The sequence below is a fragment of the Neopelma chrysocephalum genome, unplaced genomic scaffold (assembly GCF_003984885.1).
Source record: "Neopelma chrysocephalum unplaced genomic scaffold, ASM398488v2 Primary Assembly neopelma1_75, whole genome shotgun sequence".
NCBI lineage: Eukaryota > Metazoa > Chordata > Aves > Passeriformes > Pipridae > Neopelma > Neopelma chrysocephalum.
The window spans coordinates 7,320,847-7,335,731 of NW_020897736.1; the positions used below are offsets into that span (position 1 = coordinate 7,320,847).

At 53.4% G+C, this 14,885-nt stretch overlaps 2 protein-coding genes across 3 annotated transcripts in view; one reads left to right on the forward strand and one right to left on the reverse strand.

The window, feature by feature from the left end:
* The first annotated feature begins 237 nt into the window (after positions 1-237).
* Positions 238-14,452, forward strand: HAPLN3 (hyaluronan and proteoglycan link protein 3). 2 transcript variants are annotated; one of them, XM_027688657.1, is made up of 5 exons: positions 238-306; positions 1,836-1,995; positions 2,236-2,604; positions 3,705-4,007; positions 14,335-14,452. In XM_027688657.1, exons 2-5 carry the CDS (start codon positions 1,869-1,871, stop codon positions 14,448-14,450), a joined length of 915 nt encoding a protein of 304 aa, XP_027544458.1. In that variant the 5' UTR covers positions 238-306; positions 1,836-1,868; the 3' UTR covers positions 14,451-14,452. The 2 variants fall into 2 exon arrangements, with proteins under 2 accessions (XP_027544458.1, XP_027544457.1); XM_027688656.1 differs by lacking the exon at positions 14,335-14,452 and adding an exon at positions 4,188-5,330.
* ACAN (aggrecan) overlaps positions 6,087-14,885 on the reverse strand; it is a 46,392-nt gene continuing 37,593 nt past the window's right edge. Inside the window, exons 15-20 of the mRNA XM_027688655.1 lie at positions 12,452-12,565; positions 9,551-9,709; positions 9,158-9,240; positions 8,676-8,820; positions 7,962-8,144; positions 6,087-6,454 (exon numbers count right to left, since the gene is read on the reverse strand). Coding sequence (XP_027544456.1) covers positions 6,366-6,454; positions 7,962-8,144; positions 8,676-8,820; positions 9,158-9,240; positions 9,551-9,709; positions 12,452-12,565 — 773 coding nt within the window. The 3' untranslated portion in view covers positions 6,087-6,365. The remainder of the gene's footprint in view (positions 6,455-7,961; positions 8,145-8,675; positions 8,821-9,157; positions 9,241-9,550; positions 9,710-12,451; positions 12,566-14,885) is intronic.

A 14,885-nucleotide genomic window follows, 5' to 3' on the forward strand; every position in this document is an offset into this window, starting at 1 on the left:
TGGGGGCAATGTGGGCAGCTGGCACATCACAGATGAGATGTGTTAACAGTGTGTGGGCAGCATGCGGGCAGTGTGTGGGCAGCGTGTGGGTGCACGGCCAGGCCATCAGCCAGGCAGGGCGGGCAGGCAGGGGGCCGGGGGCACCCACCCCAGCTCCGGGTTGCAAGCAGGGGGTTGGGAAACGTGTGTTTCCCTTTAAGAGGCAGGCCCTGGAGCTGCTTCCTCTCAGCCCTGCAAGAGCCCTAAACACAGTGCATCTGCCTGCAGCCTGCCTGCACGCCTGCCTGCAGCCTGCCCGCAACCAGCGTGAGTAGGGCTTTGCCCCAGCGCAGGGAGTGGGGAGGGCTGGCACTCCGGGGTGGTGGGCACCCTGCTTGCCATGGAGGACAGGGAGGGATGGCATCACCATGGAGGGAGCCGGGCATCACCGCAGAAGGTGCCAGACATCGCCGCGGTGGGTGCTGCAGCACGATGCTCACAGGCATTACAGCTGAGAATGCCGGGCCCCCAGCACGTCACTGGAACGCTGGGCTCCGGGGGGTGTCACCAGGCATTGGGGTACAGGGGGAGCAAGGCTGGTGCCCTGCACACCGAGGTGTGGAGCTGCAGTGCCTCGAGCCCACCCTGGGGCGCGTGGGCAGCACGTGGCGTTGTGCCTGTGGCTCCGGTGTCTGCAGCACTGCTCACCTCTGTGCCGGCTCTGGGGCTGCGCTGGTGCTCGGGCGGGTGCAGCCCGTGCCCTCGGGCGCTGGTTCCGCAGATTCCAGTGGGTGGCAAGCATGGGCTGCACCCCACGGTGAGCAGTGGCTCTGCCCGCTGAGGAGACTCCGGCAGCGAGCAACCTGTGGTGAGAACAGTCGGTTGCACACCCTGATCCCCGGAGACCACCACCGTACCCCGTATCGGACCCTGCAGGGGGTGAGCACCCGCTCTCACATAGCCGCCTGGCCCGGGGCACATTCGCAGGCACTCGTAAGCCTCGTCTACGCAGGGCACAGATGTCAGACCCCTCCCGGTGTTGGAGGGGGTCTGCCGGAGGCTTGCCGAGTGCCGGGCCCCCTCTGCCGGCTCTGGGAATCCTCACAAGTAGCCAGTCCTGGGAGCACCTTGGGTGAGCCCCATGCAGGGCACCCGTGGGTGCCCAGGCACCCAGAGCTCAGGGCAGTACAAGTTTCTGGCGCTGTGGGGTAGCCGGGCTGCCCCCCACCCGTGGGACATGGTTTGGGAGTGAAATGTGTTGCATGGGGTCAGTGCCAGCCATGCCTGTGGTGCAGAGCTCTGGGTCGGAGTCGGGGGTCCTTGACCAGGGTGGTGGGTGCCTCTGGGCTTTGTCTGGAGCTGGGGCAGCAGAGGCAGCCTGAGCCCTCTCCCCACCTCCTCAGCCGGGTTGCATGCTCGGCTGCCTCTGTAAACCGAGCTTGCTGCTTACAGTGGGGCTCCACCACTTCTTTCCCCCTTCACCCCTACGTGATGTTTTCCCAGTGCTCCCTGTTCAAAGGTCTCCCTGGGATCCCGTTTCTGTAGCTGCCCCATCCCCAGTTTGGTCTCAGCACTCCCCTCCGGGCTGGACGCTCCACAGGCCCCAAAGGGCAGCAGCAGCAAATGTGTGTGTGGTGTGACCCAAGCAGGAAGATGAGGAGGGAGGGGATTGGCAGCCCCGGTTGTGGGGCAGGTCTGGGGGCACAGCTCCTGCTGCCTGCACCCTCCCCTGCAGGCAGGCGAGCCGCTCTGCTGGCTCTCTCCTTGCATCCCTGGTATGGAGTCTGCTCAGCACCACTGCCAGGCAGTGCTGGCTATTTTGGGGGGTGTTACAGCAGTCCTTTCCCCCTTCTCAGCCAGGGCTCAGGGTTTGGCCTTGCTTCCCAGCCATGCTGCTGCTCCTGCTACTCCTGGAGGCCACCCTGCTGCAGCTGGCCAGCGGCTCCCACCACCCCTTCTACAACGGCTTCTACTACAACCACATGATGAACGACATGGGCAACGGGCAGGACAAAGGTATATTGGGGATAGGGGGAGTTGGCAGGTTGTCTCAGGGGACTGAAGTCCCCCCCTACCTCTGGGTCGGGCTGGGACCCACCTCTTGGGGGGTTGTGGGGTCCAGAGGAGCAGTCAGGAATGCTCCATGGGTGCTCAGGGCAAGTTCATGGTAGTGGTGGTGGCTGGAGGGAAGATTTGGGGACACTGCCCAGCCCTGGATCCTGACCTGCCCATCAAGCCTTCCTTATCTGTCCCCAGATTACTTCAATGGAGCCAGACTGGTGGTGGAAACCTCCAAAGACCCTGTCTACAGCTACAGTGGTGCCAACGTTACCTTGCCCTGCCACTTCCGCTACGAGCCTGACCAGGGAGATAAGCGCAAAATCCGCATCAAGTGGTCCAAGATACGGGACGACTACACCAAGGAGCAGGACGTGGTGGTTGCCATTGGCAAGACCAACGTGGCCTTTGGGGACTTCAAGGGCCGTGCTCACATCCACCGGGGCAGCCGGCATGAGGCCTCGCTGGTCATCAGTGATGTGCACCTGAAGGATGATGGCAAATACCGCTGCGAGGTCATCGACGGGCTGGAGGATGAGAGCGACGTGGTGGATCTCCGGCTGCAAGGTGGGGCCATGCTGGGGACCTTGTGACCCTCTGTGCCAAGCCAATGAGCCCGACCTTCTGTGGCACCCCCTCCTTCATGGAGAGGGAGGCCAAATGTGTGCAGAAAGTGGCTGGGATACCTGGTGGGATGGGGTGGTGGCTCGGGGCTGTCTGACTGCGGGGTCTCAGCAGTGAGTGAGCCCAAAGCAGTCTGCGCAGCTGGGACTCTGAGGGTGATGCTGTGGAGTCAGAGTTGGGAGTGACCCCATGGCCACAGCATTTCCTGCCTTTATCCACCCATCTTCCCGCTGTGCTGCATCATGTCCAGCTGTCCCCTCCCCTCCCAGCTCTGGATATCTCAATGCCTCTTGCGATGAATGTTGGTGACTGGTCCAGCCCCTCTTGCTCACTTGCCATGAGGGACCTGACTCAGCCCTGACTCTGCTTCCAAGCTCAGAGCTGTGAAAATGTCCCTCTTGCTTGCCCCTGCCCATTCCCTTGGCCCTGTCTCCCAGTGTCTTGTCCCCACCGGTCCCTGTGACTGTGTCCATGATAGTGGTGCACATGGTTCTGTGGTCCATCCATCCCTGTGACAGTGGTCCATCCATCTATCCCCATGTTGGTGGTCCATGTGTCCCTGGGATCGTGGCCCATATGTCTCCATGATGCTGGTCCTTGTATCCCTGTTCCTGTAGCCTGTGCATCCTCATGACAATGATCTCTCCATCCCCGCAGAGGTGGTCCATGGCTCCCTGGGACCAATGTCTGTGTGTGTCCAGAGCCGTGGTCCATACGACCCGGTGGTGGTGGTCCCTGCAACCCCATTATCATAGTCTGTGCATCCCTGTATGTGCAGGTGCCGTCCCCATGAGGGGGTCCGTGTGTCCCCAGGACCAAGCCCCTGTGTTCCTGTGCCACCAGATGTCGCTGGCAACTCACCGCTAGCGCCTGCAAGCCCGGAGCAGCCCCATCCCCGCATTCCTGAGCCTTGGGCTCTGCCACACTGGGGTGGTCCCTGTCTCTGAATTTGGGGGTCGGGGACCCCTGCGTCTCCTGCTGGGGCTGAGCTCGGGGCGGGTGGGCTGCCCACAGAGCCAGCTGAGCGTCCCATCTGCCTCCAGGCATCGTGTTCCCCTACCAGCCTCCCCGAGGGCAGTACAGGCTCAACTTCCACGAAGCCGAGCAAGTGTGCCAGGACCAAGGTGCCATCCTTGCCAACTTCAACCAGCTCTTCCAGGCCTGGAGTGAGGGGCTGGACTGGTGCAACGCGGGCTGGCTGGCCGATGGCACCGTGCAGTACCCCATCCGCCTGCCCCGCAAGCCCTGCGGGGGCGTGCACCTCGCCCCGGGCATCCGCAGCTACGGCCCGCGCCACCGGCACCTCCACCGCTTCGATGCCTTCTGCTTCTCCTCCGCGCTCAGAGGTGGGTGCTGAGCCACGGGTGGGGGCTGGGATCCCGGGGAAAGTGGTGTGCATCCCTCCCCCTCAGGGCACAGGGATCGGCCTGGATGGGGATGCACCAGGCAGGGATGCTCCAGATGGGGATGTTCCAGATGACTCTCAGCACTGATGCTCCCTTCTCATGCTGCCCTCTCCCTCCTAGGAGAGATTTTCTACCTGGACCGCCTCGCTGGGATGACGCTGGAGGAGGCCAAGCAGAGCTGCCAGGATGCAGGGGCCGAGATTGCCCGGGTGGGGCATCTCTACTCTGCCTGGAAGTTCCTGGGGCTGGACCGCTGCAGTGCTGGCTGGCTGGCAGACGGCAGCGTCCGCTACCCCATTGTCAAGCCCCGGCCCAACTGCGGCCCCTCAGAGCCCGGTGTCCGCAGCTTCGGCTTTCCCAGCAAGGGCAGGTTTGGGGTCTTCTGCTACAAGGAGAGATAAGGAGCCAGGAGAGATCCTTCTTGGATGAAGGATGTTTCCAGCCTGACAGTGCCTGGTGTTGGGCATTTCCCAGGGCTGTTTTAGGGGTGACTGGGGGGAGGTGGGATGGGGGGAGGCTTCTTTTTGTTTTGTTTAGTTTCGTTCCTTTATATTTTCCACATCTTGCTCAGCAGCTGGCACATGCAGCTGCTTGGGGCAGCTGCCAGCTGGGCAGCGTGGGACAGTGCCTGTCATGGGATGTGTGCAAGGACGATCCCCACGGGCTACAGCTGCCACTCCACTTGGCCCTGCCACTCCATGGGTGGTGGCCCCTTCCTGCGGTGGCAGGTTGTCACTGACACCTGCCTGCCCTTCCAGGCTGGTCCTACCCCTGAGTTCATGAGATGGGAGTGAGGCAAAGCTGGATTTGGCCAGAGTAGAGAGCAGGCGTCTCTGTTGCACCTGGCCCCTCTTCCAGCCCCATCCCTGACCCGCTGAAGGATGTTATTGTGCCTGTCCCTGCGGGAGCGCCAGTGCCTTATCTCCATGTGCCTGTTGCCTGGACTGCACTTGAATTCTGGTGCCTTCTTCTTTGATCAGTTGTTTATGAAAAGATGTATTTTCCTGGACGTCTTCTAATAAACTGGAGAAAGCCCTGAAGTGACGTGGCTGTCCGTCTCTCTCCCAGTACAAGAGAGGAGTCTGACATGGAGAGAGGATTTGGGAATCCCTGGCTAGTTGCCTAGGACTGTCTCATCCTTGGCTGAGCATTGTCTTATTGCTGCTGGCTCCGCCCTGTGCCCACCCAAGCTCAGGCAAAGGCTTTGTGTTCCCTCAGTAGTGAGTGCTAATTAACCCCCTGGGTGTCAGAACTGAAAGCTGGAAGGTGAAGCAGTTCCTGCTGGCCATTGATTTTTAGATGGGTTTTAGGCATGCGAGTTAACTCCCTCCCGAGGTGGGAGCTGAACAGGGAGGGTGATGTCCTACTGCAAGGTCCCTCTTCAGCTGGGGCTTGGGACACCCCTCCCACCTCTGTCGTCCCCAGGGATGCACCCTTGGGTGCTGGCTGAGGCTGAGCCATTCCCATGTAGCCTGGAGCACCCGGTTTGGGGTCTGCTTCCTTCCTTGCTGCCTTGCCATGGGAGACCCCCCCTCCTCCCAGCCCAGAGAGACACACCCCTTCCTTAAAAAAACAACACTGACAAAGCGCCTATTCCGATTTCACTCTCTTTATTATTTATCATTCTTTCAAAATAGTATATGTTCAAAAATATAAATAGGTGCAGGGAACGCTGGTGCCCCGCACGGTCCCCTGGAAAGAGCACGTTGTCCTGGACGGGCGCTGCGCTGCAGAGGGGGCGCTGGGGAAGCAGAGAGGGGCCACAGCCCCCAGCACCCGGGTCTCGGGTCTCGGCATCCCCTCGCCTCCCTCCTCCCACAGCTCCTTCCACCACAGCCCCTCGGCCCTCCCCACCCCCCCTGACGCGCTGCAGCAGTAAAAGGATTCTGGAAAAAAAAAATAAAACCCCAAAAGGTGCTGTTCACCCTGGAGATTAAATAACAGAAATAATTACATTGTTCGTGGATAAAATCAGGAAAAAATAATCATCTTTATTATTTAACTTAACCCCCTGCCCTCTGCAGACCCACCCCCCTCCCTGTCCCCAAAGGCACGAAGATAATTGGAACCGGACGGTTAGTAAAAATGCTGAGATCTAATTTGTTTTGCTTTGGTGCTTGGAAAAACATTAATTTTTTTTTATATATATATACACAAAGGTGGGTTTGTCTTTAATATAATTTTTTTTCCTTATATGACAAAAAAGCAACAAGAAGAAGAAGAAATCGACTCTGTTAATATAACTGTTCCGTTAAAAATCTCTCTCTCGCGCGTTTCCCCTCTGTCTCTCGCCCCGCTCTAATGGGTGGGTCTGTGTACGGCGCTGCCGCTGGGTCTCGACCGGCTCCTGGGGCTCCTCTTGTATAGCCTGCGCTGGTAGCTGGAGGCTGTGGGAGAGAAGAAAAGGCACCTTGTTGGCAGGAGCCGGGACAGAGGCGCTGCTTGTCCCGCGCTGGCCTCCCCGGCCCCTGGCTCCCTGGAAAAACACGGGCAGCCGCAGGCAGCGCTGCCCGGCGGGTCGCTGTGTGTGCCCCGGCGCCAGCCTGCCCACACACGGACAATCGGCCCTTCTGTCGCCCTGCACCTGGGCTTTGCTTCTCCCAGGGGAGAAGGTGCTCGGTGCCGGGCGGGAGCCTGGGCAGGAGCATCATCTCCGCGGATGGCTGTGCCATCCCTTCCCTGCGCCCGGCCGGGAGGGCAGCTCTGCTGGTGGAGTGGGCATGGGTACCACTTCCCTGTCCCTCCCCTTGCCCTATCAGTCTCTCCCCAGTCCATAGTCCCAGTATCCATTAGCAGTGGGATGTGCTCAGGGCACAGGAGGGGAAACAGCCCCATCTGGCTGGCAGGGAGGGACAAGGTTTCTGCCTGATCTCTGCTGCCAGTCTCCCTGGAAGCTGGCACCGCTCTGGTGTGATAATTGCAGGAGGGCTTTAGTGGAAGCAGCAAAAGCTGGTTGGGAACAGAAAAGGTCTCTTGATCGCTGGCAGTCCATGCAGGGAGCAGCCTGCAGCTCTCCAGATGCACAGCAGAGCCAAGGGAATCAGCCTCTTGGACTGCACCAGGCAGCCGCCCTTGGATAGGTCCTCCATCCCTCCTCCTTTCATCTTCTCCCTGGGGCAGAGGTTTGTCCCTTAAGCCTGTATCGACTTTCCCTGGCTGTGGGACCATTGCTTAATCTGCCTTATCTGGAATTGCCCAGCTGGCCCAGAACCTGGCAAGGAGGCGACTGGACAGATGTGATTCGTCTGAGGCCAATAAAATTATTGGGAAGCTGTAGGCAAGCAGGGATGGGACAGGGGTGTAGGCAGGCGTGGGACTGGGCTGGAACACCAGAGGGAAAAGGCTGGCTGCCATCAGCTGGAGGCCTGACAGGAGGAGAGTCAGGAGCCCAGCCCTGTCCCTTGGCTTATCTCTGCCTCAGGACTTCTGTCTGCTCCCAGGGCAGGGGGATACAGGGGAAGGGTTTGGGAGACCACAGCTCCCCCCTCCTATTCTCTATGTTGATGCTGGTGGTGCCAAAACTTGCCCTTTCAGAAGCCATTTATTTTTCTTTCTTTAACTAGCCTGGGCCATTGGTAATCAACTTGTTGCCCTTTCCTGACTCTGGAGCTGCCCCTTCTCTGCCTTGGTGGAGGAGTTTCTAGGGCGGGAATTGCCCAGACTGTCCCTCCAGCCAGCTGATGTGGTTCACATCTGCCCAGAAGATGCCAGCTTCCTTAACCCCATCATGGGGAAGCTTTCAAGGAGTCAAGGGAACCGTGATGCCCCCTTCTGCCTGGCTTGGAGCTACCCTGCACTTTAAGGAGATGCCCCTCTCATTCCCAGCTCCTTCTCCCAGCTACAGGGACGCATCAGGTCCCTCCCTAATCTGAAGGCAAAGGGACTGAAACGTACGGTTTAGGCAGGATATCCGCGGCTCCTCCCACTGCCCGTTGGGCTGGCACCGGATGGTGGGCACGTGGCGCTGGATGTAGCCTTGGTTGCACTGGTACCGCACCAGGGAGTTTATTTCATAGCGTTCCTTCTTCCGACCGAAGGTCCTGGCGTTCTCCACGGCAGGGGGGTCCCCGCAGGCCACTGCAGGAGATGGGCAGAGACATGGGGAATGAGAAGAGTCCTGCCTGGCTGAGCAGGACCCGGGCAGCTCCTGCCTGCTCGCTGCAGGCTGGGCACACACAGCTTTGACACTCCTCCCACGGATGAAATCTTAACTCCCTTTGAGATTGTCCACAAAATTTATGGGCAGGGGGGTATGGGAATTATGTGATGGGCCGTGAAATTAAGCAGGGTTCTGCCTCAGTGCTTCATTCCTGCCTCCTGGAAAGGCATCGAGAGCTGAGCTTCACAACAGATATCTGTGTCTGTGGGAGGACATGGAACTGGTGTTGTGGGAGTGATGATGCAGCCAGGGTATGACTCTACCTGGGGATGTTGAATTCCTTGATGGCTCATCTCATTTATTTTCAAATCCTTGTGAAACTTTCTCCTAGAGCCTTGGCCAACTTCTGTTTCTAATTCCTTCCACCCCTTTGACCACCCTTTGACAAAACCCATTTCATGTGCACTGGGGACTCTGCTCCAGTGCTGCAGCTGCTGCAGGGTGCTGACCTGTTCCTTTCTTGCAGGTGAAAGGGAGGTGATAGTTGCAGGGAACATCGTTCCATTCTCCTTTCTCATGCCAGATCATCACAACACAGTCCTCCCCCGCCGAAAAGAAGTTGTCGGGTTGGTTGGGCCGCCAGTTCTCATATTGCTGCCAAGAGAGGAAAGCCCTTCACCTAAGGCTGAGCCCTTCCCTCTCCCACTCCCTCCTTCATCCTTGCTGCTTGGCCCATGTCCCTCTCCAGCAGTGACCATGGAATGCTTGCACTGCTCCTGTAGTGGTTATTTCTGCCGTGATGGTGTCAGGAGCCAACCAGCTTTACCACTGGCTTGGAAAAAATGTGAGCCCTGCAAAGTTTAGGGCTGCCCCCACTCAATGCCCAACCCAAGCACTCATCATGTAACTCATGGGGCTCTTCCCTCCCAAGGGGAACCTCTTCTCTCCATGGAAAGCTGGTGCCTGCTCATGCTGTGGGCTGTAGGCTCACCAGGGAGTGCCCGTCGGACCAGCGGAAGTCGTTCTCCACAGCTCTGTCACTGAGGCCGATCCACTGGTAGTCCTGTGCATGACCTGGAAGAGCAGAAGGGGAGAGAAGAGTGGGTCATGATTGCCCTACACCTTGTTGAAAGCATTTCTTTGCCATCTCAGCTGTCTCTGCCCTGGAGGCTTATTTTCCCCATATCATACTTGTCCATCTCCCTCCCCACTCAATGTGCCATGAGCATGGATGGACCCATGCAAGGATGAAGCTTTGTTAGGATATATATGAGCACCAGTGGGGCAAACTATGGTTTTGACACTATTTTGGATAAACCTGCCCATAGACTCAGAGTCTGATGGCTGGACCCCTGCCCAGCCTCAGGCTGCCCTCATCACTCACTGTTCACAAATTCTTGTTCCTCTGGGGTGATGATACTGCTCAGGTGGGCTTGATGTTGTCGGCATCTGGTCTCTGCATCCATCCAAGTCTCCCTCTCTTCAAAGTGCCTGTAGCAGTGGCCCTGGAACTTGGTCCAGCCCTCCTCACAGTTTTCCAAGTCTGAAACACACAGAGGAGGGATGAAAATGAGTTGCTGAGTGGGTCTGGAAGCCTTCCAACTCACCTCTTAGCAGCTCATGCTCGCATGGCATGGGATAACACACGGTCACTTTCACTACAAAGCAAACCCTGGCACTGTTGCCTGTAGGATATCCCAGGGAAAATTGTCAGAAGGCATCAAAGACACGCAGAGAGGGGAGCCTGTGTTGAAGACTCTGTGTCTGCAGGAAAATTGACACTGCTACTAGAAAACCTGAATGACACTGACTTATTCCTGAGCAATTGAATCCCTGTGTCATGTTCCTAAACTTTGTTTTTGAGGAACTGACCAAACAAGAGCCCTTCTCTTCCTAATTTTTCTGGCCTGCAGAGTTTTCTTGCTTTGGAACAATCTCCAAAATCCAAACTCAGATGTCCAGAATCAATGCATATATGTTGAAAATGAAAGAGGGGGTTGCCAGGTTTGGGTGTCTCCATTACTTGGTGTGATTCCAGAGCTTTGGAAGAGAAGCAAACCTACCAAGATGGGTGAACAGAGGTGGAGACAGGAACTTACCATGGTTTAGGGAGAGAATGAAATCTCAGTGAAAAAGCTTGGACGCTGCTAAGGAAGTACAAATATTTCTCAGCTTTTCAGAACATTTTTCATCAGCTGAGAAACATTGAAGAACTGAATGCACTTGTTGAAAAAAGTAAAACCACAGAGGGGGGAGAGCAGAGGCAAATGGTGAAACCACTAGAAAAGACCTTCAGCAGTTCCCATGCAATGCAACACCACACATCTATCTGCTGCATGTGACTGAAGGAAACAGAAAATAAAATATATTTAATATCAGCCTTTCATATGTCTGATCTACCATCCTTTCTTAGGCCCTTGCTGCTCTGGGAGTGGTGGTCTTCCATGAGTTCTCACGTCTCTCTCCCTTTTCAGTAGGTTTTTCTGTACTCAGTTTCTTTCTTCTTTGTTAAACTTGGTAGATGAAACTACTTGTAACATTCAATCACACTAGTTCCTCCTAATCCACCTTTCTGGTGTTATTCCAGCTGGAGATTGCAGATGCTTCATAGATATTGGAATGGCCGGTAGTTAGCTGAGACATTAAAGACATTTTCTGCCTTCTTCAACAGATGAAATGGGTTATGTAGAAGTAGCTGAAGCTCTAAGAATTCTTGGGTTTTGCAGGCATGTCACTTGCACAAAGTCAGCAGAGAACTCACTCTGTCTTTTGAGATTTAAGATTCTTTTCCGGCATCTTGAATGCCATCCCTTGTCATCACAGCTTGGGGATGGGACCACACATGATACAGAACCTCAGCAGGACGTTTCCTAGGAGAAAGGCCACTCTTTCCTACATAGTTGTTACTTATGGGTAAATATGACAGCAATGTTCTTGGAAAAGAATCATACAAATCTTGTTTCCTGGTAGGGACACTGTTGTGGTGACAAGGACTATCTGTGTGCACAGCTGGCAGAGCTCACCTACAACATCCTGCTGTTCTTGGAGACTGACAGGCTTCCCATGGTCTGCCTCATGGGAATATGGAGATCTACATTCCCCATGGAATTAGGGGCAGTGGCTTCCTCTTGCATCTCCCAGGCTAGAACCCCCAAGCATCAGAGTCCATAAATCAGAGAAAAGAGAAAATTAAGTCTGGTTTGGACCAAAAAAGATTGTAAGAAGCTGCAGGGTAGAAAGTCTCTTGTTGGATTACAAGGATCTTCAGCAACAGGTATCATGGATGATCCTGGGCTGATTTGGTTGCATTAGGAAAGTGATGTTAAGATAGCACAATTCCTGCCCTGAAGGTCCAATGATCCTGAGACTTCTTCTTATATCCTTCTCCATATGTTCATATTGGAAGCAGAAAGAGAGATGCAGAGAAAGGGAAGAAGAAAATCCAATATATATTATCATTACTCATGTCAAGGTGAAGAAGACACTGCAAAATTATTTCTCTTTTGTTTGAGCAAGGCAGGAGAACTTCCCCTAAGCTAAGCTGGTGAAAGTTTGGACTTTAATCAGCTTTAAAAAAGAAAACCACAACTCTTTCTCTTTCCTTGTAGAAACAAAAAGAAGTATTAGTGCAGGTCAGAGTACCTAATTTTGATGGAAAAATAGGTTGCTTCACATTTTCTCAAAGATACATTCCCTGCTGATTTTGCCACAGGAAGCCACGTTGAAGAGATGACAAAAATGTCATGCTGTGTCAGATCGGTGGAGATTCCTGGAGTGAATGAGGCTTCTCTCAGCTGCACTTTCCCTGAGAGAAACACAATCATTTTTCATGGCTCAGTTGAAGCATCCTTCCATGAAATTCCAGTCTAGCAGAGGAAGTTTGCCTGGGGTGAAGATGCACTCAGAAGTTTCCCTACTGTTACAGATGAACAGGAAGATCCTTGACCCAAAGAGACAGTGACTTCCGTGACCAACATTGTTATGGACTGTGCGGAGCTCCACTAGAGAAACTTAAAAAAGAGAAAGCTGAAGAAGACACCAGAAGCTCCTGCTTAGGAATCTTGGAGGACATGGTGCTGTGATGAACAAACTAACCAAAATATACATATTCAAAAGCCTCAAAGTGTTTCCCTAGTGCGTTTTAAACTGGTGTTAGAGGTTAGATCACTGAGATGAGGGCAGGACTGATGGGAGCACAAGGGATCAGCTTTTTTGGGAGGAGGTAGGTTGGGAACAAGTTGTTGCAGCAGTTAGTAAGATTAGCTGAAGCCAGGTAAGGCCGTACCGATCTCACACAGGTCCCCTCCGTAGCTGGGAAGGCATAAGCATTTGAAAGAGTCGATGCCATCAGCGCAGGTGGCTCCGTTCAGACAGGGGCTTGAGTGGCACTCATCAGTGTCTGCAAGAAATCAAGGGCTTCCATTAGGGCTCTGGGCAGGCAACTCCACCAACAGGAGAACTTGTTTCCTTGCTTGTTTGGGAGGGAATATCAGTTGTTTTGGGGGGAACTTGGGAGGGTTGTATTTTATAACATACTGCCACTGCTGCTGCTGGAAGAATGAAGGCCAGAGACCCAACCCACCCTACAAGGAAGACATGGGATTTCTGATGGTTGAACACCACTTTGAAGACATCAGAACAAGCAGAACAAGTTGTAGCCAACACACAGCACTCGGTGTCTTGGACATCTGTGACAACTCTTCCTTGCCCGCTGCCTCTGCCTGATGCATCAAACATGAAAACTTTATGTCTATGTCTCCATCAGCTAAGGGTCTACGAGGAAGAATGTGGAATTCTCATAAGTGATGGAAACATCCTGAAACAGACCTCTATCTCTTAACCAGTGTTCCTGGTTGTCAGTGCTCACTAAAAGTTTCTTCCTAACCATAATTTAGATGAAGTTCTGTGTCAAGAAATCTCTTCTCAGAGGAGATGAAGGAAGTGCAGAGAGGAAAAGAGGTGGGCTCAAAGAGAGAGACTCTCAACTTTTTCTCATTGAGGATCTTAGGTCTAGTTAGGGGTGCCTTGGTTCCTTGGTGAAGAACACTGGAGTGCAGTGCCATTTTCTCCAGATCTGTCTCACTATTCATTCTTTTGCTTGTGATGGGGCTGGAAGAAGCTGGTAGATCTTTTCCAGCTGTGAACTCCATCTTGGTGGAGAGAGCTTTGGAATTAGAAGAATGAGTCATTCGGAATGGAAAGATTTCAGATATATTCAACTCAGAAACAAGGAGGAAGACTAAGGAAGAGAGTGGGAGCACACCCACGCAGGTTAGGATAAATGATGACTGATTAGATCCTCATGCGAGGCAGCATTTCTTTCACACTCATAGAAGAAGAAACATAAGGCTTTAACAGTGATGACTAGCACTCCATGCTCTTCTTGTGGATGAGAAGGGTTAGTGAGGAAACATTCAAAGATGATAAACATGCTGGCTGTGGAAATACCAGAGCAGAGCAGCAACTTCCCAACCTCTGTGATCATCTTCTTACTGGGGTACGGTTGGTCAGATATCATCTCCTTGCAGAACCGTGGCCCAGCTGCTCAGTGTCCCCAGACACAAGAGAGCAGATGAGTGTTACACCCCATGTGGCTGTCTAATGACTGAGTGGCCAAAGTCTGATATGTCAACTAGAAGCTGACATGTTCTGTAATGTGCCTAAGTGATGGAGAAAATCCTTTCTGACCTTGGATGGTAAATCTGTGTGCGCTTTGGAGCAAGAAGGTTGTCATCTTTATTCCAGGGCGTATCACTCTTGAGCAGTGAAATCATTCCTCAAATGGCTCTTGCTCCAGTTTTGCAGTTCTTCTCTGACAGAAGGAATTTTTCCTTCCGGATTGTCCTTCTAAATCTTATGAATGCTTTCTGGATTTCTTTGTTCACTGCAACATGAAGAAAATTCTGTTTCCATGGTACTAATAAGCACTTTGAGACTTTCTAGAACAAAATGGGAGTCCCAAATCTAGTAGAATAGAGGGCTGAGTATTGCTTATTAGTCACACCTGGAGCTCCTAGATGATAGGGAGCATAAAGAAAAATTAGGTATCCTGAAGGATGATTGCAACTCTAGAGGCCCCTTGGGCTTCCCAACAGCGACGACAGCAGAAGTTCATGTTAAATCTGGTGGGCTCCAGCAAGTAAGTAAAGGCTTTTCTTCATTTGTCAGGCTCCATGAAGTGGAAAGAACACTGCAGAAGTGGGAACAAAACACACAGGAGAGCTGAAGCTGACTGTTTAGCAGAGGATAATGAGTCTTCAGCTGTCTTCAACCATGTGGAATAAAACTTGGCATGTCCAAGATCTCTTCTGATATGCGGGAGACCTGCTGTGAGTAGCCATCCCTGGTCTTGGAGGAGGGGGGGAGCAGGCAGGCTTTGCAAAGTCGTTGCCAGAAATTTCCAGCTGAAAATTACCTTGGAACAGAGTTTCCTTTTACAGATATTGCATATAATATGGTTGCACATATTATATATGCTGTAAAAACAAATCTCTGCATATAATATATATGTTGCATAGCTCTCCAAATATATACACATACATTTTTATATATGACACATAGAGAAAGGGTGTGTACTTGTAGGTAGTGTTGGAAAAACAAACAACAAATACACACAGACAGGTTTTCTTCCCAGAGGTGTGCTGCAAATGGCTGGAGAGAAGATTTTAAACACATGATGACCATAAATACCAAACTCCCCCTTCAGCCTGTTTGGGTGT